The sequence below is a fragment of the Eurosta solidaginis genome, chromosome X, assembly GCF_040869045.1.
Source record: "Eurosta solidaginis isolate ZX-2024a chromosome X, ASM4086904v1, whole genome shotgun sequence".
Classification (NCBI taxonomy): Eukaryota; Metazoa; Arthropoda; class Insecta; order Diptera; family Tephritidae; genus Eurosta; species Eurosta solidaginis.
In genome coordinates this window covers 21,572,231-21,597,841 of record NC_090324.1, presented here as the reverse complement: position 1 = coordinate 21,597,841, position 25,611 = coordinate 21,572,231, and the positions used below count along the sequence as shown (strand labels likewise).

General features: G+C 37.0%; 1 protein-coding gene across 6 annotated transcripts in view; it reads right to left on the bottom strand.

The window, feature by feature from the left end:
• Positions 1-25,611, bottom strand: part of unc-13 — a 4,182,017-nt gene that overhangs the window by 2,615,773 nt on the left and 1,540,633 nt on the right. For all 6 annotated transcript variants that reach the window (XM_067757836.1, XM_067757834.1, XM_067757838.1 and 3 more), the window contains exon 9: positions 1,642-1,748. In XM_067757836.1, the coding sequence (XP_067613937.1) occupies positions 1,642-1,748 (107 nt within the window). The remainder of the gene's footprint in view (positions 1-1,641; positions 1,749-25,611) is intronic.

The window sequence follows — 25,611 nt, the reverse complement described above, 5'->3', positions numbered from 1 at the left end:
TTGTTTGTACACTTGCTAATATCACATTTAACAAGGTCAAAGCATATAAGAAAGCAGTCATACAGAATGCTGCGCTCCAATTTTTTGCTAATTGCTTTTCTATAACATTTGTTGAGATGTATGAATTATACAAATATCGTTAAGCATATATTAGGGACAACCACCTTTTAAGAAGTTTGAATATATACCATAGAATATCGGTACTTATTGAATTATGTGAATTATATTTAAGGAACTGAAATTGTAAAATAAAGTCTACTAGCTGACCACCACGTTGGCCCCTATCAATTTTGTAGTCGCTGCTATTACTTGTGGTTTTTCGCTTTTTAGAAATTTGAGCGGTCACAAAAAATGCTTTGTGATCCTATATTGGACTTGTTTTTTTGACACTTTTTCCCCTTGCTCTGGGATATATTCAAAATCTTGTTGTTTTAGCGGCCTATTGGCTTGTAAGATCGCGGACTCGAATCGACGTCAGGGCATAATAATAATTTTTTGTATCATTATTATTCTTTTGATACAGTGTTTCTATTAATAACATATAGCCCAATAAAACTTTAAAAATTGTTAATACAAGGAATTTAACAGTTCCCGAAATGGATCTATACAACGACTTTTGGCAGTTGCCTAAACTTTTTTTTTTATATTTTTCAATGAAGAAAAAATTTGTCATCACAATAATAATAATAATAAACAAATTATTGTTAGGCCTTGATCTCGACTGGAACCAGCGATCTTACAAATCAATAGGCCGATAAAACAACAAAAATCGTGAAAAACTACCTTTAACTGAACCTTTTGTTGAATAAAGTGTAAATATGAGTGAGATTTAGTGGTATTCGGGAAAACAAAATATTGAACTTAAAAAATAATTATTGGAAAGAAAATTCAATAAAAATTAGGAAATAATTAAAAAGATCTAAGCTACAGCTTCCAGCCATTTTGTAATGTAGCGGTAATTTCGCAACTCATTGAAATCTTTTCGATTATGATTTTTCGACAAATTCTTGTACATAATAAAAGATAAAAACTTTGATTCGAACATTTTTTTTCGCTGCTGGTTGAGCGCTTTGCGGAATTGTATATTTATGGTAAGTAACTACATTACCACTAGATAGATGGTACTACAGGTCCGATAATTAAATAAAATTTGTAAATGGTGGTGGTTTTCTTCCTTCTTAGTCGATCTCTCTACAAAATATGTAATGTCTTTGCTCGATCAACAATCGAGAACAATGTTTTTATGATAGTAACTATTTTATAGCCTCTTGCGGAACCAGATATTTGTATACGTATGGTCGTATATTTCAGCTTCCATATATAAAGTGGAACACACTTCCTTATTTATTTTTATTTGGGGGTTTAATATTAGAATATACATAGCTAACTTGTAGCAAGGGAATTTCTAGAACTCCCATTTTATTGCATGGGAAAATCTATTCACAATTCTATACTTAATTTTTTTGGTCGGAATGTTATTATCGCTGTAAATACCTTTTCGCTAAAACACATATCGTAAAGATACCATAGGATTTATAAATCACAACTAAAGATTTCATAAATTCATAAATATCGGCTACGACGTTTCGGAGGAGTTCTTACATTATACCGTGGTATGATTTTAATATTTTAACGATGTACCTGTAATTGTCAGCTTGCATGACCATTTAGATGTCCCTTCAACAGTTGCATGCTCGGCTTGTTCTAATGATTCTATGTGTGTATCTGGATCCACACCAAATGTCATCCTAAAACAAATATACATATTTAATGAATTTGAAATTATTTGAATCGGCTCAAAGAATTCGTAAGCTGTGGGCGGTTGCCACTCTGTGGCTTTCCTTTCTTTTTTACTTCCGTATTTCCCGGATATAAGCACCGTAGAAAATGCACGGAGATCCGTGCTTATAAGCGGGAAGTGCTTATATAGAAAGCCCGCTTATAAGCACTGACTGTGCTTATATTGAAATCCCCAATTACCAGTGCCTCTAAACAAACAATTTAAAAAGGAACAACTGAGAATTCATTTATTAAAAACAAATAATTTCAATTCTACAAAGGTCAATACATTAACAGTTATACTGAATTTTGTATCATTCATTGCGTTCTATATATGTATTTACATATAAGTACTGCATATGATGCATGTACGAATTCGTTAATTATTTTTTAGAAGCTTGTAATTTTCGGTTAATGTTCAATTTAGCGAGTTCGAAATAGTAGGGGGACTCATGAAAGCATATAAACTTATAAGGTGTAAAATTATATCCATTTACACACACTGTTAATTTTCTTGATAAATTTGTTTGTTAATCAGCTGTATTATTGCCAAACAACATTTTTTTGATTGTTGTACATATTAAAAAATACCAAGATTAAGTGAAAAATCAAAACTAAAACGTCTTTACTTGCTGATGTTGGAGATTTCTGATGAAAATGCCTGCTGTAATGTCTTCAAGGTTGCATTCCTTTGAGTTTACCGCGTTTACACAATGAAATGTGCGCGTAAATTTATACAGATTGTGTAAACGATTTTCATACAAAATTTGACAGCTCATTTACGCACTAGATAAATTTATACGTTTACACACTTTATAAGGCATTTATAAGGTTACATGAGTCCCCATAGTATTACTCAATTTTATCGATCTCGAGCATAAATTTATTTGAAGGCATAAGTGCCCTACGGATAGTATAAATGGAATCAATGACTTCCTTATGGCTTAGAATACTATCTGCAACACTATTAGGAGGTTCATCATCGGACGATTCTTCTATTACTGAATTTTCTCCTGGGAAGGCTTCTGTGATTATATGTTCGCGAGTAGATTCTCCGTAGCAGGCAAGAATGCATAGAATCGATAAATGAATATTAATATGGTTAATACAGTAAATTTAGTTAGAAGCCAAATAAATTCGTGTATGAGAAGATTTAAAACAGAATTTTTTATACAGTGCTTATAAGCGGGAAAATTTCAAAACTTTAGAAAAAATCGGTGATTTTAAGCGGAAAATGCTTATAAGCTGGGTGCTTGTATCGTGATTTTTTGTGTACATTGAAAAAGGGGAAATTTATAACCGGAACTGCCCACAAATTATGTTTTATTAAGAGCTTTTTTCAGTGCAATAAATTTTCATTAACCCATTTAAAATATTTTATTTACTGCGATGGATTTCTTACCAAATTTTCTAGCAATGTTTTGCATAGATTTAAAAATTACTCAATCATGAAGAAGTGGTTGTACAAAGGCAATTCAGAAGAAAATAATACAGGCCTACGAAATTTGGAAAAAGTCCAGACGTAGAATATTTGGTTTTTGTTGTGGAGATATTCTTAGAAAAAATATGAAAACCTCCTTTCGACTGCATTCGAAACGTAATTTCGCCACGAAAACTGGTTTTTACAAAAGTCTTCACATACCGTTTTTCTGACAAACGCTACACCAAGTGCAAGTCGGTAGACAATGCACTGCATAGGACGCTGGTCATCAACCAACTGCTCAAGCCGTTCGATTCCAACGATTAGCTCCTTGATCAAAAGGCGCTTCGGGATATTCATAGCTGGTCATCTAATGTCGAGTTGACACCCAACGCAGAGAAGTCGAATGTGGTCTTGTTTACTAGAGGTACAAGATCCCAAATTGACCTCACTTATTAGAGATGAATCTGCAGGAAATATATAGGAAAATATATATAGGAATCATCCTAGACAGTAAGTTGTCGTGGAAGATCAACGTGGAGAAGAGAGTAAAGAAGGTCTCAACGGCACTTTATGCATATGAAAAATTCTCTTGTTGGGTATTTACAGCGATTGTAAACCGTATCTTATACTGTTGGTCCTTGTGTGGTGGACAGCCACACAAAAAAGAACGCGCCTTAGCACTACGAGAGCCCTGAAAACATTTCGACGGATCCACTGTATGCCATTCTGCGCATCCCACCTGTAGACCTGGTTGCAAAGAATATAGCGGTAACAACTGCAACGAGGCTCAGTGCCTCGGCAGGTTGAGCGCAGACCATGCGGCCTTAGTAGTATAGCCTCATCAATTACAGGACGAAGATAGCCAATGATTCCCTATCTGCGCTTCGAAGGGGCTCTTAAAGCCACAATAGAGGCGGATGGTTGGAGCGGGGGTACCTAAATGGCGGACGAGGTTATACATGTATATGTAGTGACTATCGCCCTACTAATCTTTCAATATTTTCTAACTACTTGCCAATATGGCAACTATGAGTATGTCAAGACGACCGCTGGTAGCCCGTTAGGTCATTTTTATACTCAGTTGGGCAGAGCTCACAGAGTATATTAACTTTGATTGGATAACGGTTGGTTGTACAGGTATAAAGGAATCGAGATAGATATAGTCTTCCATATATCAAAATCATCAGGATCGAAAAAAAATTTGATTGAGCCATGTCCGTCCGTCTGTCCGTTAACACGATAACTTGAGTAAATTTTGAGGTATCTTGATGAAATTTGGTATGTAGGTTCCTGGGAACTAATCTCAGATCGCTGTTTAAAATGAACGATATCGGACTATAACCACGCCCACTTTTTCGATATCGAAAATTTCGAAAAATCGAAGAAGTGCGATAATTCATTACCAAATACGGATAAAGCGATGAAACTTCGTAGTTGAGTTGAACTTATGACGCAGAATAGAAACTAGTAAAATTTTGGACAATAGGCGTGGCACCTCCCACTTTTAAAAGAAGGTAATTTAAATGTTTTGCAAGCTGTAATTTGGCAGTCGTTGAAGATATCATGATGAAATTTGGCAGGAACGTTCGCCTATTACTATATATAAAAAAAAAATTTTTTTAAGTCAAATTTTAACAAAAAATGTAATATCTTTACAGTATATAAGTAAATTATGTCAACATTCAACTCCAGTAATGATATGGTGTAACAAAATACAAAAATAAAAGAAAACTTCAAAATGGGCTTGGCTCCGCCCTTTTTCATTTAATTCGTCTAGAATACTTTTAATGCCATAAGTCGAACAAAAATTTACCAATCCTTGTGAAATTTGGTAGGGGCATAGACGGCGGCCACCGTGGTATGATGGTAGTGTGTTCCGCCTACAACACCGTATGCCCTGGGTTCACACCCCGGGCAAAGCAGCATCAAAATTTTAGAAATAAGATTTTAAAATTAGAAGAAAATGTTTCTAAGCGGGGCGCCCCTCGGCAGTGTATGGCAAGCGCTCCGGGTGTATTTCTGCCATGAAAATCTATCAGTGATAACTCATCTGCCTTGGACATGCCGTTCGGAGTCGGCATAAAACATGTAGGTCCAGTCCGGCCAATTTGTAGGGAAAATCAAGAGGAGCACGACGTAAATTTGAAGAGATACTCGGCCTTAGATCTCTTCGGAGGTTATCGCGCCTAACATTTATTTTTTTTTGTTTATAGATTCTGTGACGATAACTGTTTTCTGTGAATATGGCCGAAATCGGTTGCAGCCACGCCCAGTTTTTATACACAGTCGACCGCCTGTCCTTCCGCTTGGCCGTTAACATGATAACCTGAGCAAAAATCTATATATCTTTACTAAACTTAGTTCACATACTTATCTCAACTCACTTTATCTTGGTATAAAAAATGGCCGAAATCGGACTATGACCATGCCCACTTTTTCGATATCGAAAATTACGAAAAATGAAAAAAATGCCATAATTCTATACCAAATATGAATGAAACATGGTAATTGGATTGGTTTGTTGACGCAAAATATAACTTTAGAAAAAAACTTTGCAAAATGGGTGTGACACCTACCATATTAAGTAGAAGAACATGGAAAAGTTCTGCAGGGCGAAATAAAAAACCCTTGAAATCTTGGCAGCAATACTGTTCGTGGTATTACATATATAAATAAATTAGCGGTACCCGACAGATGATGTTCTGGGTCACCCTGGTCCACATTTTGGTCGATATCTCGAAAACGCCTTCATATATACAACTAAGGTCCACTCCCTTTTAAAGCCCTCATTAATACCTTTAATTTGATACCCATATCGTACAAACATATTCTAGAGACACCCCTGGTCCACCTTTATGACTATATCTAGAAAAGGCGACGACCTATGGAACTAAGGCCTACTCCCTTTTAAAAAGACTCACTAAAACCTTTCATTTGATACTCGTATCGTACAAACAAAGTCTAGAGTCACCCCTGGTCCACCTTTATAGCGATATCTCGAAAAGGCGTGCACCTATAGAACTAAGGCGCACTCCCTTTTAAAATACTCATTAACACCTTACGTTTGATACCCATATTGTACAAACGCATTCTAGAGTCTCCCCTGGTCCACCTCTCGCTACTTCGCGATGTGATCTGCCTGATGTCCATCGGTAACCTTCGTGGATGCCTTCGTATTCCTCGGCGAGGGAGAGGAGTTCTCCTACGGTGTTAAAATCTCTTCGGCGAATATAGAGTAAATAAGCGGGGTGGCTTTTGCGGAAGATTCTTTCCAGGCGCTGCTCGTTGCGGAATCCGATGATTTTAGCGACCTGTTTTGATCAAATATTGATTTTTTGCCGGCTCAAGGTCTAAAAACCCAATTGAAAAACAAAGTTTTTCGGTTTTTTTATGCCAATATATTTCGGCTACACTGCGGTAACCTTCCTTAGGGCCAATTGTTTGGTGTTTACGTCTGCTTCGTCTAATCAGGTGTTTGCTACTCTGCGGCATAAAAAAACCGAAAAACTTTGTTTTTCAATTGGCTTTTTGTAATAAACCGCATAGACAAACTCCGACTCGTGAGTACTGAGTTGGCCAAGAACATACCAAACGCTGTTGAGAAATCAGCTCAACGCTACAACCTCCGAAGCAGAGTAAAACCATTTAGTGTAGGTGAAAATGTATATCGGCGCAATTTCGTTCTGAGCGACAAAGCGAATAAGTTTAACGCCAAGCTAGCACCCGTTTTTGTTAAAGCTACAGTTCTCGCCACAAAAGGAAACTCCATGTATCAATTGCAAGACATACATGGTAAAATAGGGTGGTACCACGGAAAAGATATTAAGGAATGCAAGGGTTAAAACACAATTTACCGTCAGATAATGTCCTATAAAACAACTAAAAAGAACAAACGTATATAAATATCTATCTCCATCCCTATTTAATTAACTCTCTTTCGCATCACGCCACCTTTTTTACTTGTTTTTCCGTGCCTATAAAAGCTTTGGATTTAGCCATAGCGGTCTCTTCTCCTGGAAAAGTTTGCAATAAAGGTATACTCTCGGGAAAATATTTTTTTGCGATCGAAAAAGTCATGTCGAAAGTAGATTAGCTTGCTAAGTTTTTTTAGCTAAAAATTAATAAAATAAAAAAATCGCGTAAATCGTTTCGAACTAAAAATAATTTGCAAGGGTGTTCCTGGTTGCGGTGTTACTGATTTGCAGATTTCCTGGTTGCAGTGTTCCTGGTTCCTAAAATGGTTTCAAAATTAAGTGCAAGTGAAGATGAGGATCTGTGGTATCCTGAACAGGAATTTCCTGGCTTTGGGTTCTACCCATTTGTGTGAAAATTGCTATCCCACTTAAAACTGTGATTTAGCTTAAAAATTGGATACATTTTCTTATCTCACTTCAATAACCTCATTTTTGTGCGCATATGCATTGTCGTTTTTAATTATTATATTTTCTTAAAAATTTATTTAATCGATTGCTGAAAAGAAGCAAACAAAAAAAATATATAAAGAAAAAAAAACAATGTTCAAATCTAAAATTATGTACCAAGAGAAAAAAAATTATATATGCACATATAAAAAAAAGATAAAAGAATTGTTAGAAAGAGACAAATGTAAGTGGTATTGGGAGAGTGAAGGGTGGAATCTAAAAATAATAATATAGAAACGAAGTGACATGAAACAAAATCGAATTAAAATAATGTGTGTGCACTAAGCTTTAATTTTCAGCAAATCAGCGGAATCGTCGAAGGCCTTCATCGAGTTCCTGCATCAAATCATGTGAGTTTGCAAAATTGTTATTTACTATCTCCATTATTTCCATTTTGTTTCGCATTTTGGGTTTGTAGTATGTCTCCATACATACTTTGATAATTAATAGTGCTATCCCTTTCTAATGGTCAGTTGTGGAATGTAGGAGCGGATAGAGAGAACTTACAAAAAAAAACCCCAATATTTTAGTAGATATGCTTTCAATGCAATTTTTGCAATTAAATTTAAATTAAATTAATATTATTTTCAATTGCCATTAACTGGGCTATTTTTGAAATGCTTTCCACTTTTCTACTACCGCAGTATAGCAATTTTGTAGATTATTAATTTGAATTATCACATACCTAGTAGGCTTGTTATTCAAAAGTCCTTCCGATTCCAAGCCGTTCCTATAGGGGTTCGGACTTAAACATAATAGTAAAAATAGTACTTTTTTCCTTTAGTACTAAATTTAGTATGACCTAGTCATCACATTCCTCATCAATATAGAGCGTTGATCAGACAATTAAATAAAAGCGTTGGACGCGTTGTTTTCAATAAAACCGTTTAACTTAAAATTTTTTTTAAATTATTTTATTTATGCTTAGATTGCTTTTTCCAGCGAACTGAGTATACGTATATATACTTATGCAATTTACTGACATATGCACATGCATACATTTTGTATATTTAATATGTAAATATTTGTGTAAATATGTAATGTATTACATAAGAATTTTTAAGAATAATAATCCGAAGGGGGAAAATAAATATTTTAACTCGTTCAGTACACAGCAACAACCACATGAGAATTACCAACTTCAGCTGCAAATATCTCCGGACAGGGATAAAAATTGTCTTTTCCGCCTTCGGATTTTTGTTACTGAAGTCGATACGGGTCTTTTGACATCTCTCCCATTATTTTTGGACGCGCATTAACAGTCGACCCCTGTTCTAGAATTTCACCAAAGATTTTGTAAAAGTTATAGAGAGGCAGAAGATTTTCGTATTTTCCAATCATTTAATTTTCTTTAGTTTATCCATTGAAAAAACTGATTTTCTGCCTGGAATTTTTGTCGTGCTTTTTTTCTCTTCATATAGAGATCTTTTTAGATATAGGTGTGCGATACATACACCATTCTTTACATGCTACTTTTGGTATTTCCACTTATTTCTCCTTTCCATTTCAAACTTTTAAACGGGCTCATCCTTCTCAATTTCTAGTTTCTTTAGTATTTCTTCTTTCTCCATTTCCAGCACTTTCAAATATATTGTAACGATTTTTACTTGCAAACCCTCTTATTTCCAATCCTCTGCTAAGTTCGAATCACTAAACTGTTGAATAAATAACTCCAATTTGTAATAATGCAAAATGGCCTTTATTAAAGTACTTCACAATAACACTCAAACTGTGCAACGAATAGCTTGCTTAATAACCACACTGATTGATAGCACAATGAAACTCTATTATTCAAAATAATACTGCTATTGCTCGCTAGATATCGTCTTAATCGAAACTGCTTAACAACTCAAATCAAACTGAATTACAGCGCCTCTACATATGTCGCCTTTTATACTCTTTGGTTTCCTCGTTCGCATTTTCTAGAATCTACTAGCATTGTCCATGAGCTCTCAAACTTCTCAGCTATAACTTAAATTGCACAATTTTATAGTTTTTCTCATTGCATACTTATAGGAGTATCTCAGATATATGCATGTGTTAGTGTATTGACTCTTCGCTGCTCGTATACGTACATGGTACATATATGTAGACGCAGTTATTGTTTCGTTTATGTAGATACATGATGATTGAATTATTGATGTGCATTCACGTCACTGCTTAGCATCGGCTTAGAGCTGGCAGCACTCCTTAGTTTTGTAACACTGCCCTCCACCTAAGTCTGATCGTCCCGATCAGACATATCTCTCGATCTAAACGCTGCTAGCATCGCCAAATGTACCACTCTTCTACTCCGTGGTTTCTCAATGCTTTGTATGCGGTAGATGGTATCACTGATCTTCTTCACAACCTTGTACGGGCCTTCCCAACTGCACCGAAATTTGGATGGAACACCTTTCCGCAGGTGAGGGTTGTATAACAGTACCAAATCTCCCGCCAAGAAACCTTTCGAATTATTGTTTTCATGGTACCTGTGTTTCATCGTACCACTCAATACTCTGGTTCGTTCCGTCACACTCTGTTATTTGGCCAATGAACTACTTCGTAGAGCTTGCGCTGGACGGATTTGCTTTGCATAATCAGTATCGTTCGCACGTTTCCCCACAGTAGTGCGCTCTGGCTTGAAACTACCCTCGCATTCCTTCTCGGAAATTCGTTGCTTCGTTTTCCTGCGTCTTTTAGGTTTTGTCAATGTCAGTGTTTCTCTCGCAGGTACTATTGATTTTGATTTATTTGGCCCATTCGATCTATCAACTTTTGCCTTTGACTTTCGTGGTCTTTGTCGAGTCTTTTCCACCAGTACCCGATTACTGCTGAACCCTTTTTCCAAACTAAAGTTAAGTGGTATGTCCTGGTTCTTATAGCGCATAATTTTTCTCCGCATATAGATCCTGATGTCATGGTCCACCAAAAAGTCCACTCCCAAAATGACTTCATCAACGATCTCCGCCACAACGAGTTTGTGTAGAACAATGACTTTTCCAATTAATACCTCACATACCACTTCGCCTTGGACTTGATTATACTAGCCTGTGACCGTACGCAGCCTTGCTCCAGGTAATGAATTTACTCTCCTATATACCAAATCAGATCGAATCAAGGAATGAGATGCCCCCGTATCTACAGTCAGTACACGCTCTTTACCATCCACATTCCCTCTGATGGAAAGACTGCTTGATTTTCTTCCAATCTGCGACACAGATATCACAGGACATTCAATAGCCGGGGAAAGTTTTCGTTCTTTACATCCGGCACGCTCTTGCTCATTTCCGCCAGCTTTGCGTTTACGGCCACCCACATTGTTGGAACTATTAGGACCAAGATCGCAATGACGTGCAATGTGACCTGGGTTGCCGCACTTGAAACATTTAATAACTCCGGCATTCTTCTGTTGATATCCCTTCAGTGCTTCCAAAATTGTGTCTACTCACTCTGGCCTTTCTACTTCCACACGGCGTGCTTTGAAAACTGGCTTACACAGAAGCGACGCTTTTTCCTGAATCAGAGCATGCGATACCGTTTCAGCAAATGTTAGTTTTGGATTCGCATATGTAGCCCGCTTCGTTTCCACGTCTCGTATGCCATTTATGAAGCTCTGGATTTTTACCCTTTCAGTGTATTCCACGGGTGCGTCCGCATTTGCAAGATGAGCCAATCTTTCAATATATGAAGCAAACTCCTGCAATGTCTCATTTGCTTTTTGGTAGCGGTTTTGCAACTCAATTTGGAATATCTGTTTCCTATGCTCGCTTCCGTAACATCTCTCTAAAGCAGCCATCAATGCTTCATAATTGTTCCGCTCTCCTTCGGGAATCGTCTGTAGGATTTCCGCTGCCGGCCCCTTCAATGCCACGAACAGTGCAGCAACTTTATCTTCCGCATTCCAGTTGTTCACTGTTGTGGTCTTCTCAAATTGTAGCTTAAAGGCCTGGAAAGGAACAGAACCGTCAAAGGATGGTGTTTTTACCTTTGGATTACTCGTTGAAACTGCTGGGCGATTTAGTTGCATCTGCTCGATACGTCCTCTCAAAGCATCCACCTCGGCCTCGATTTTTTCTTCAAACTCTAAAATTTTTGTATCTTGCGCCTCCAACTTCGAGGAAATACGTTCTTTTTTCTCTTCCAGTTGAGTAGAGATCTGGGATGATATCTGTGCTGAAATTTGTGCCGACATTTCGGATATCCGTGTTTCTTGTGCTTCAATCTTTGATGTTATACGTGTCTCTTGGGATTCCATCTGGATGACAGTTGAGATGTTATTTCTGTCTTTTGCGATTCCAGTTGGAATGCCAATTGTGACGAAATTTCGGACATTTGTGCCGATATTGCAGCCAACATCATGTTCAGGTCTGTGTTCGCCATTGTCTGCGGTGTTTCATTTTTCTCTTCAATTTTTGCTGTTGTCTCGTCCTCATCAGGATAAAAGACATACTCGTCCACATCAATTCCTTCTGCTTTCATTGCCTCTCGTAGCCGTGCCTGAAGTTCGAGTTTAACGCCGCTTGTATTCAATCGACGGCTCTCCAACTCCTTCTTTAGTTGCTGGATCTTCAATTCACTGAACTTTGTCATGTCCTTGTTGTCCTCTGGAATTTATTCAACAATCCCACTTCTGACACCATTTGTAACGATTTTACTTGCAAATCCTCTTATTTGCAATCCTCTGCTAAGTTCGAATCATTAAACTGTTGAATAAATAACTCCAATTTGTAATAATGCAAAATGGCCTTTATTAAAGTACTTCACAATAACACTCAAACTGTGCAACGAATAGCTTGCTTAATAACCACACTGATTGATAGCTCAATGAAACTCTACTATTCAAAATAATACTGCTATTGCTCGCTAGATATCGTCTTAATCGAAACTGCTTGACAACTCAAATCAAACTGAATTACAGCGCCTCTACATCTGTCTCCTTTTATTCTCTTTGGTTTCCTCGTTCGCATTTTCTAGAATCTACTAGCATTGTCCATGAGCTCTCAAACTTCTCAGCTATAACTAAAATTGCACAATTTTATAGTTTTTCTCAATGCATACTTATAGGAGTATCTCAGATATATGCATGTGTTAGTGTATTGACTCTCCGCTGCTCGTATACGTACATGGTACATATATGTAGACGCAGTTATTGTTTCGTTTATGTAGATACATGATGATTGAATTATTGATGTGCATTCACGTCACTGCTTAGCATCGGCTTAGAACTGGCAGCACGCCTTAGTTTTGTAACAATATTAAACGCCTCCTTAGTTCCAACTCCATGTTTCTCCTTGCGATTTCTGACTTTGTTTTCTCAGTTTCAATTTTTTGCTTTTTTTCTTCTAAAGCATCTCTCTTTTCTTCTAAAGCATCGTCTGTATTTTTCTTTTCGTAAAAACGATTTCGTTAGCAGGAAGGCGTAAGTGCGATAGCCATGAGCTTCTTACCTACAGGAAAACTGGATTAGCACCGAAACATTTACCATACAATTCTGCAAAAGGGTTGGATACGAGCGCTGTCTGCTGTATATACATATATATATATATAGATATATCTTTCATTGGTATGGGAACACTGTTATCATCCTTTCGCACTAGTATTTTGCATCTTTCATCCAGACATATTTATAGTTTTTTGCTTTTGCTTCTTGTTTTACCCTTTTGAAAAGCCTGCTAATTTCTTTCTCCATAAGTTGATGCATATTGATATTTTTCCCACGCGTATTTGCATTTGAAACTATTTTATTAATTTCAATAACTCCTTTTTTCTTTCGAAACTCAAAAAATTTGGTCTTAAATTTCTTCATTATTCATTTTAACAATAATTGGATACCTTTTGAATTTTTATACTTAGTTGAGCAGAGCTCACAGAGTATATTAACTTTGATTGGATAACAGTTGGTTGTACAGGTATAAAGGAATCGAGGTAGATATAGACTTCCATATATCAAAATCATCAGTATCGAAAAAAAATTTGATTGAGCCATGTCCGTCCGTCTGTCCGTTAACACGATAACTTGAGTAAATTTTGAGGTATCTTGATGAAATTTGGTAAACAAATTTTTTTGAAAAGTCAAATTTTAACAAAAAATTTAATATCTTTACAGTATATAAGTAAATTATGTCAAAATTCTAATCCACTAATGATGTGAGGCAATAAAATACAAAATCAAAAGAAAATTTCAAAATGGGTGGGGCTCCGCCCTTTTTCATTTAATTTGCCTAGGATACTTTTAATGCCATAAGTCGAACAAAAATTTACTAATCCTTGTGAATTTGGTAAGGTGCTTAGGTTCTAAGAAGATAACTGTTTTCTGTGAAAAAGGGCGAAATCGGTTGAAGCCACGCCCAGTTTTTATACACAGTCGACCGTCTGTCCTTCCGCTCGGCCTTTAACATGATAACTTGAGCAAAAACCGATATATCTTTACTAAACTCAGTTCACGTACTTATCTGAACTCACTTTGTATTGGTGTAAAAATGGCCGAAATCCGACTATGAACACGTACACTTTTTCGATATCGAAAGTTACGAAAAATGAAAAAAATGCCATAGTTCTATACCAAATACGAAAAAAGGGATGAACCATGGTAATTGGACTGGTTTATTGACGCAAAATATAAGTTTAGAAAAAAACTTTGCAAAATGGGTGTGACACCTACCATTTTAAGTAGAAGAAAATGAAAAAGTTCTGCAGGGCGAAATCAAAAGCCCTTCGAATCTTGGCAGGAATACTGTTCGTGGTATTACATATATAAATAAATTAGCGGTACCCGACAGATGATGTTCTGGGTCACCCTCGTCCACATTTTGGTCAATATATCGAAAACGCCTTCACATATACAACTAAGGGCCATTCCCTTTTAAAACCCTCGTTGATAACTTTAATTTGATACCCATATCGTACAAACACATTCTAGTGTCACCCCTGGTCCACCTTTATGGCGATATCTCGAAAAGGCGTCCACCTATAGAACTAAGGCCCACTCCCCTCTAAAATACTCATTATCGCCTTTGGTTTGCTACTCATATTGTACAAACGCATTCTAGAGTCAACCTTGGTCCACCTTTATAACGATATACCAAAAAGGCGTCCACCTAAAGAACTAAGGCCCACTCCCTTTTCAAATACTCATTAGCACCTTTCATTTGATACCCATATCGTACAAACAAATTCTAGAGTCACCCCTGGTCCACCTTTATGGCGAAATCTCGAAAAGGCGTCCACCTATAGAACTAAGGCCTACGCCCTTTTAAAATATTCATTAATACCTTTCATTTAATACCCATATCTTACAAACAAATTCTAGAGTCACCCCTGGTCCACCTTTATGGCGAAATCTCGAAAAGGCGTCCACCTATAGAACTAAGGCCTACGCCCTTTTAAAATATTCATTAATACCTTTCATTTGATACCCATTTCTTGCAAACAAATTCTAGAGTAACCCCTGGTCCACCTTTATAACGATATCCCGAAAAGGCGTCCACCTATAGAACTAAGGCGCACTCCCTTTTAAAATAATCATTAACACCTTTCATTTGTACTCATATCGTACAAACAAATTCTAGAGTCGCCCCTGGTCCACCTTTATGGCGATATCTCGAAGAGGCGTCCACCTATAGAACTAAGGCCCACTCCCTTTTAAAATACTCATTAACACCTTTTATTTGATACCCAAATCGTACAAATAATTTCTAGAGTCACCCCTGGTCCGCCTTTATGGCGATATATCGAAAAGGCGTCCACCTATAGTACTAAGGCCCACTCCCTTTTAAAATACTCATTAACACTTTTCATTTGATACCCATATCGTAGAAACAAATTCTAGAGTCACCCCTGGTTCACCTTTATGGCGATATCTCAAAAGGGCGTCCACCTATAGATAAGGCCCACGCCCTTTTAAAATACTCATTAACATCTTTCATTTGGCACCCATATGGTACAAACAAATTCTAGAGTCGCCGCTGGTCAACCTTTATGGCGATATTTCGAAAAGGCGTCCACCTATAGAACTAAGGCCCACTCCCTTTTAAAATACTCATTAACACCTTTCACTTGATACCCATATCGTACAAACAAATTCTAGAGTCACCCCTGGTCCACCTTTATGGCGATATCTCGAAAGGCGTCCACCTATAGAATTAAGGACCACTCCCTTTTAAAATACTCATTAACACTTTTCATTTGATACACATACCGTACAAACAAATTCTAGATTCACCCCTGGTCCACCTTTATGGCGATATCTCGAAAAGGCGACCACCTATAGAACTAAGGCCCATGCCCTTTTAAAATACTCATTAACATCTTTCATCTTATACCCATATCGTACAAACAAATTATAGAGTCACCCCTGGTCCACCTTTACGGCGATATCTCGAAAAGTCGTCCACCTATAGAACTAAGCCCATGCCCTTTTAAAATACTCATTAACACCCTTCATTTCATACCAATATCGTACAAACAAATTCTCCCACCTTTATGGCGATATCCCTAAATGTCGTCCACCCATAGAACTATGGCCTACTCCCTCTTAAAATACTCTTTAGTAACTTCCATTTGATACACATGTCATAAAAACACATTCCAGGGTTACCCTAGGTTCATTTCCCTACATGGTGATTTTCCCTTATTTTGTCTCCATAGCTCTCAGCTGAGTATGTAATGTTCGGTTACACCCGAACTTAGCCTTCGTTACTTGTTTGTTTTCGTTTTGATATATGCATGTCTATTATATTATCTTTTGTTGTATTTGCATTTACTTTTGCGGCTATTTTAATTACGACGTCTTTTAAATCAATGTTTTGTATTTTCGGCATATTTTGCTATTATAATGTTGTTTGTATTTTGTTTTTGTTTCACTGCTAACATGTCTCTTTCAATTTTTCTCATCTTCGTTTATACATTTTCGTTGCATGCCTTGAGCTCGTTCAACTCTTTTTTCTTGTTTTATTTTCTTCAATTAATCCATCAATCTCTTTTCGATATGTTGTTGTGATTCTTTGATTTTCCTCATTGCTTTATTTTTCACTTTGAATTGTTAATTTAGATTCTCGATTATTAGCGCCAAATTTCCATTCGCTATTCGCTGTATTTTCTTCTTCACTGATTTCGTCACTTGACAGTTTAACGTTTGGTTGTTGGATTTTTCTATTTAGTCTCGTTTTTGTGCCATGGCTTTTTTAATATGTTTTTAAAATTTAATCTCCACTTTTCTTTGTGATATATTTTTACTTTATTGTGTTCACCGTCTGTTTAAATATATTCCCGTAGATTTTTTGTGTTAAATTTTCTTTTTTTTTTAGATTTTCTGCTTTGATTAACAGCTAAAATTTCTCCTCACACACACTTGATTAGGGTTGCAATGACGTAGCAAATGCATTGCCGTATATTTTGTTTATGTAGTTTAAAAATATACTACACCAGTTTGCAAATGCAATGATGAGTGATGAATATTGTCAACATTGTAAAAAACTAACATTGAATTGAGAAATGAGCCTGATCGTATTATGCTTCGCCTTTTCGTTTTTTAAAGTTCTTGTGGATTTCGCTTATTAAAAAATGCAAAAAACACGTTGGCAATGAAGTTAATATGTAATGTTCATGCTTTGTATAAGTTGTTTTCGCCTAAGTAGGCGTTGGCAGATCAAAATTTGCAAATTAATATTTTAGTTTGTCCTTAAGAGATTGTATCTACCAAGTTACCCGGTATTATCTTAAATGTGGTGTAAATTAATAATAGCCGTATTTTTTTACATCTATAGACGTTTACGCTTAAACTTTATATCGACTGCTAAGCGTCAAACTTTAAATACACCTCTGAAATTGCTGCGCATAAAATTTGTACTACTAAATTTCAATACGCATTATATTCAGATGTAACTGAAATATGTGTCTATGTTTCACCCTCTAAACTAATTCTATGTATTCTATGCGTGTCCACAATTCATCGCAACTGATTCAGCTATATGTTATACCCTATGGCCATCAGAGGGTTGTGTCTCCGCCTTTCGGTACACCCTGTGCTGTAGCTAGTTATTTAACCACTGCCGCTAGATGGGTCTCCTAAGCATTATCTAAGCGAGGATAAGCGTTTTTTTACGCGCTAACGTAAACGTATACGCGTGTGAAAAAAAACGCGGCTAATAAGAGCTAACTATTAATTTTAAGTTCTATATTTTGATTAGGGGGGGTCAAATACTATAGATGTAATGCAGTTTCCAGTAAAGGCTATTTTCATGTTAACTTGTGCACTGGTATACAAAATTTTACTTTTTGTTTGCTTTAAAATAAATGTTTTGTTATTTTACTAATTTGGGATAACTGAATACAAAAATATATACCAAGTTTTAAAGTAAGCTCTTATTTTAAAAATAATGCTGGCACCTTTATATATTACATAACAGTAAAAATTCATTGAATATGGACAAGTCCTGGGAAACGGACGCGCATTCGCACACATTTCAACCTTCGTAAAAGGGAACGTGAGCAGGGGACTGAGCGGATATTACAATGAATGGAAAACATTACCAGAATGCTTCATTTTATAAAAATTTTGGGCACCACAAACATTTACTTATTTATGACTAAATATAATGGGATTCGGACGCAACGAGAAAGAGAAATATTTTTTTAATGCTTGTGAAAGTATACAAAACCTAGCGAAACTAAGGTGAAATTTTACACTCCTTAAATGAGAGACTGATGGTGAAATAAGACCCTTTGACCGAAAAATACGGTCTCAGACGCGACAAATCCGGCGCGACATGTTTTTTCGCAATAAATAGCATTAAAAGTATATATTTGCGAGACATACCTAGCCGAGTTAACAAAATCTGCATATCTGGAATTTCGAATTTGCCTTCAAAATCCGGGAATAAGGGCTTTTACATGAGTGGAGACTTTTACCGGTATATAACTTTCCATCTGTTTATTCTTCGATCAATTTACAGGTCATTCAAAGTACGTTTTTGTGCTTCTAACGATGTACAAATGTAAGTTTTATTGACAAAAATATCGAACAAATAGTACAAAATTAACCAGAAACTTGAATTTTTGCATTTTCAGTAACCGTAAACAGGAACGTTAAGCAAAGAATTATTTTGCCTGTCACAAATTACAAACCAGTATTAATTAAAATTTTTTTTATCCTTTGTATATATAAATATATTGGCCGATATATGGATCAACTAATGAAAGAGGGGTAATGGATGCTGAATCGGGGCAAAGCAAAGAATTGCTTGATTTAGCCCAGGCTACCAAAGAGATGGGGTACAGGACCTACCAACTCTGCCGGTTTCTCCAGATCAACATCTTCGCTAAGTCGCGCCCGGTGAATAAATATTCTATTGCATAAATTAACTAGTATGTCAAGTCTCATTATATTGGTGTATATAATAACTAGTGTGCCATCTGGTATAATGCTGGAGCAGAACCTGACTAGTGTGTTAATTGGTATGACCCTGATGCATATACTTTCAGCTTTGGTATTTTGGTGTATATAATGACTAGTTTGTCAACAGGTATGACGCTGATGCAGAGACCGGCAATTGATATTTCGTAGGACATCGCCGTGTTAAAAATACCAGTTTCTGATATGGAGAAAACGCAGAATTCTTACCAGTTGGAACTTTTGGCAAATTAGTATTCCTCTAGTATACAATCATTTCTTTTCATTGCAGGGATATAAGCATCAACTATAACAACAACAAACAATCGAAGAAAGTAATGGTGATTTGTATCGTTCAAATTTAAATCTGTTATATTAATATATATATATTTATTCAAAGTTCGATTCGAGCTCAAGGCAAGAACAATAATTTTTTCAAATGATAATTATTGTTATTTTTTAATTTTTCTATAATTGAAAAATTTTATTTTTATGTTTTGGAATAGAAAGTAGAAAATTTTTCAGACAACCTGCCATAGCTGCGCAGATAGATCTATTTCGAAAGGTGCTATTTATAATATATTTAACTATATTAATTAAAGGATATCTGAAAAATATTTAAATGATTTTAAAAATTTGTAAATTCTATTTTCTGGAATTTAAAAAATAAATTATAATTTTTATCAAAGCTAATAACCGACATTCCATTTCAATAATGTCTCGTACACCACTACACGATATGAAAACATCCACACTAACATATTGAACTAACGATTCACTTATTGACGTAGGATGTACTTCTTTTCAAAATCGTATAGTAAATCCATACGTGAACCGAAACAATAACGAAATTTTTGCTACTTGGTGAAACTTCCTCATGAAATAAGGAAGGAAATAAGTCAAAATTATTCGGGATCACGTTCAGCAAGTAGAAGTAGTTTAAGAAGTCTCGTAATAATACAAATTCGTTATGTCTATACCACTATAACTTTGGAAATAAAGCTAGGAGATGCGAACAACCATACACATTTCAGAAAAATAGTAGTCAAACAAACTAAACAACTAGCTCATATTGCTTTATACAATTGCTTTTGTTATTGATATTAATTATAAAGAATTATTAGGAAAAATTGCAAAGTTTACAAACCGCGATGGTTTCTAGGACATGTTTCTGAATTTCACTTCTTCATCAGCTAGCTTCTCGGAGGCTGATATTGAACTCGAATCTCCAACATTCATACTTCATACTGGTGTAAAGGCAGATGATGCCTTTAACCACTCTGTTATGTGACTCTTGGCCGAGCTTTCAGGATGGGCTTGCAAAGCCTGCCAGCAGCCACGGTGTGTGCACTGGCGATTGCCGGAGCTTCAGCCTTGGGAGGGTTCAGGTACGCGCCTGCTAACCAAGCCAACATCCATCAACCTAAAGCCATAACAAAATATATTAATTTGCACACAAATTCTAACTTCCACCAAAGTAACTATATGCAACCAACCCTACACGCACGTGAAATATCCCAACCATGCAGCGCTAATGTATATTGATGCGACTGCTCTATACCCACCCTACCGTGGCTTTATAGATGGTAATAAAGCCCCTCTTCCACACACCAACCTGCAAGAATCAGACCACCGTAATCTTCGATTTACTCCATATTAACAAGTTGTATTTATAAAAATTCAGCTCATATCTGCATATATATATGTACAAAAAAATATATCCTTATTATACTAATTAAAGACTAAAGATCCAGTAATAAGTTAACATTAGTGGTAATGAATTGGCAAAAGAAAATATCTTAAATGCTAATACAATGTAATTGCGTATGTTAACGAAATTCTTTTGGAGGTATACTAACAGCTGATACTAACCTACTGACCTACTTTTTCATTTTCGAGGCCATTGACCGTCATTTACAATAAAACTCTTCAGTGCGTATATATAATAGAGAGATTGAGCGCGCTTGCTAAGTAGAGAGCATAGAACGTAATAAAAAAAGACAAAGACTAGGAATCGAGAGCATACGTTTATTTATAGGCACGTAGATTTGTATGTATAACTTGCATCGAAGGCCGAGTTAGGCATACATAAATACGCTGGCCCTTCTCTTTGAAACCAACATAAAGTGCAATTGATTAAAAAAACACAACAAAAAAAATTCCATTCATAGGGGATATGTACAAATTTTTACGTGGGGTTATACATACATACGTTGTTCTTGTTATCCTCTTTTCTGCTGTTTGTAGTTAATAATATTGAATTTAGCCTTATGAATGAAAATTATGCATCAATAGAGTAATTACAGAGTATCTTAGGAATTACATTTTTTTTTTTTTAATCGTAGAGCCACCAAGCCATCTCGTTAATTTCACGCATATTTAACAAGAAAAATAAAAAAACCAACAACTTTTGCTAGGCTTAGTGTTTGACACTAATAAAGAAAAACTTTACAAAAAGAACTTATATCCGTTTGCCTTGTTGGGGGGGTTACATACCTAAAAGGCAATTCTACGATTTAATAATCGCGGTAGGAGCGCTTTCCTTATAAGTAAGGTAAACAACTACCACAAACGTTCTTATCTCGGTACTGATTCCCGAATAACAGTCCATTGAGGATTCATATATATTTTTATTTTTCTTTTCATATATAGATCTTTATGGGCGCGTGTTTGCCTATGTTAAGGCGAGATTCATTCAGACTTTGAATGGTGTCTATTCAAACTTTGAATGAAAGATAAAGAATATTAAGCGCGTCAAGTAACAAAAACTAGGGTTTTGGTTTTCCGCAAAGTATACTATTGTATCTATTTATACGTATATATATAGATGTAATATTACATTTGATGGGAACTTACGTCAATTTGGTTGCTCCCTCGTTGTTTGCGCAAACAGCTGCAGGGTTCAAAAGTTGTGATATAGTTGCTCTACTAGGCTGCTTGATTAAAGATATTCATAAGTAGGTACAATCATATACTCCCCTAAACTTAAATGATGTACGTCTCTTGGACTGTTACGTCGAACTGTACAATTGGCAATTCATTTCTACATCAAAGCTAATTATGAAAAGGAAAAAAAAACACAACCCGCTGGCGAGCGAGTAGTCATAATTAGTATTAAATTGAAAATTATTTGCTTATGCGCATTCCTTACAACCTCGACCTAAACCTGATCGTGGTTTCCTTCTAGTAGTTGTATAGTTGCTGACGGCTACTGAGGGTTGTTGTAGTTGGTTGGCGTTGCCGCGTAGGTGGTATTCCTGTTATAACGTAACCTACTGCTATGCTCCGTGGTATTTAGATTACCAGCTCGTAATTGTGAAGATCATGATTTAGCTCTTTTTATTTTTGGTTTGTCATAGTCACACCGACTGCTTTCCGGTATTACCACGAGTTACATTATATTGTCGTAGTTACTCCATTTGCATGGCATCGTCCAAGTGTGTTAGACGTGGCATGCTTTCACTAGTGGTTGTACCAGTGAACCCTTCTTACCAAGACTCGAGAACACATGCATATGGAACTGGGCCGCGTGTATCAGGGTAGAAACGCGTGTCCCAAAATGAGGGTACTTTTCCCGTTCAGCACTTTCTGCCTTGGACTGGCTTGAAGTCGCAAAATATAGGAGTTCGCTGGCTCAGGTAGCCTCACTTACAGTGAGCGTGTGGCTATTGTTTAATAATTGGGTATGATGGCGATTATAACCTGTGATTTAACTATCACGGTTCTTGATATCGAAAAAAAGGCTTATATATATTTTTATTGTTTTCTACCGGGCGTTTCCTTTGTGATCCGAGCTAAAAATGGCCAAGCCAAAACGAACTTTTTTTCCGCGTTACAGTTCAATTCTACCATTCTCAGCTGATTCTGTCATGCAGTGAGTGTTGAGTAACAACAAAAAGAAAAGGTATGCTCAAGTCCAGTGTTGATGGTTTTGATGCCTTATTATTTAGATCACTTTTGATCGGTAGATATGATACGTGATCATGTACAATAAACCGGTTCTATAAATTATGTTCTTGGCGCTAATGAATATTTGAGGACAAATACTTCTAGGGTTGTTTGACACAAAAGAAATATGTAGACGCTGGCTTAGTCGCGGTGACCTAGTTTGAGGCCGCAGTTTATAACTATTTATTACCCTGAACGATACTGAAAAGTATTAAACTGACGAATTTTAGGTACTAGACCGTTGTGTTAATGTGATACCCGTTCAAATTGATAAAAAAAATATGAGAAGACTAAGGGTTTTCTCAAAGGGATCAATGTACGTCAGTACACACCCCCCCTTAGAGGGTTGGTGCGGGGTGTCATTGAGTTTTGCTTTTCTGAATATCTTTCCCATGATATACTCCCCGCTTTCCTGTTCTGTCATCCTGTAATTCGTATAAACAGTTGCCTTTGACTGTAATGACTTTTGCTTTTACGAACTTTGGGGCGAATTTCGAGCAAAATTTCTTTGTGGCATCACTTAAAACGAAATTCCTCCTGTATACGCTATCTCCTATCTTAAAGCTTTCCCCAGAACTTCGCAAGTTGTAACGTTTGGAAGAGGCTTCGAACGCTTTTTGAATATGTTCGCCGATCGACTTTCGCACCAACACCAGTCTCTCGGATCTGTCTAGGATATTTTCGTCTACGGTTCCTAATTTACGGAGAAGCTCATACTCGTCGGCATGCGACGTCATTTGCTGTCCGAAGGCAGCATAGTGTGGCGAACAGCCGATAGCCTGATGATATGAGCTTCGCAATGCTTCCGATATGCTAGGCAGGTGCTTATCTCATGGGTCTGGTCTTCTTTCAGATATGCTCGTATCCCTGCAATTATCGATCGGTTAACTCGCTCGCTCGCATTAGCTTGGGGACTATACAGGGCCGTATACACATGTTTGATTCCACGCTAAGCAAGGAGGTTGTTAAATAGAGTTGATTTAAACTGCTTGCCATTGTCACTTAACTTAATTTCGGGAGTGCCGAACATGCTAAAAACATGTTCTTGCAGGAAGTTGCAGATGCCCGTCGCATTAAAGTTCCGTAAAGCTTTGAGTAAGGGAAATGTCTTAAAATGATCTAAAACTATCACAATTCCAGTATTGCCATGTCGAGATCTAGGATACGGACCTAATAAGTCGATATAAAGCTTTTGAAAGGGTCGTTGGACAGTGTATTGTGCTGATATAGGCGGACGCAATGTTACGTTTGGCGCTTTGGTACTTCGGCAGATACCACAAAGACCGATATATTCCTTAACATCGACAATAATTTTAGGCCAGTAAAAGTTCGTTCTTAATCGTTCTAGTGTTTTCGCGATTCCGCCATGACATTTTGTTGGCGGATAGTGAGCATTTTCGACAACCAAATTTTTAGGGATCCACAGCTTCCAAATATACACCTCCCGCTCTGCGTTACGGTCCGAATGCTCTGTTTTTTTGTACACTCGATCGTCCACTACTTGCAAGTCAGGTAGGCGAGCTTGATTGTTTCGGACATGATTAATTAGCTTTTTGTACTCGGCGGACTGAAATTCGACCGAGCCCAAATCTACAAGCGGGCAAGCTTCCGTCTCGCTGATCTCTTCGAAATTTTGGCGGGATAAGCTATCCGGTACTACATTTTGAGACCCTTTGCGGTGTTCTATATTAAAGCGATACCCTTGTAATTTTAACGACCATCGAGCTAACCTGGTGGACAAGAAGACTGGCATGGTCGGTGACAATAGTAAAGTCTTGTCCTTCAACATAGGCCCGAAATTTTTTTAAACTGAGAATGGCCGCAAGGCATTCCAGCTCTGTAACGCTGTAGTTGCTTTGGGCCTTGTTAAGTTTTTGCGAGAAGTATGCGATTGGCACCTCGACGCCCTCATCGTTTTTCTGGGCCAATACAGCACCTACACCGAGCTTAGACGCGTCGCATTGGAGTATGAAGGGTTTCTCGTAATTGGGACTGGTTAAGACGGGAGCTGAACAAAGCATTTCTTTCAAAGTTTCAAATGCTTTCTGCGCATCGTCATTCCATGCAAACCCTTTGCCTTTCTTTAACAAGTTTGTTAGGGGGGTTGTAATGGAGGCAAAATTGGTCACGAACCGGCGGTACCAGCCGGCCATTCCGAGGAAGCGCCGGAGTTGTTTTACACTGGTTGGTACCGGATAGCTAGCCGAAATTTTATCCGGGTCAGTGCTTAAGGTTCCGTTACCTACAATATATCCAAGGTATTTAACTTCCTTGATGCAAAATTTGCTCTTTTCTAGGTTAATCGTCAAACCAGCTTTCCTGAGGAAAAGACGGACAAGTGATTGTTAAAATCTTCGGACAGTATAAGAAGGTCGTCTAAATAGACGAAAACTTGATTCTTCAAGTGGGGAGGAATGACGCGATCCATCAGACGGCAAAGCGCTTGAGGGGCGTTGCATAAGCTTAAGGGCATTACGCAATAACGGTACAACGGACGATTGGGGACTGTGAAGCAAGTGTAAGCTCTAGAGTTTTCGGACAGGCGAATTTGCCAAAAGGCTCGACGCAGATCTAGTGAACTTATGTACTTAGTCTTTGGTATTCTACTTAATATACCATCAATGTGTGACAGGGGATAAGCGTCCTTAACGGTAACGCTGTTTATTTTT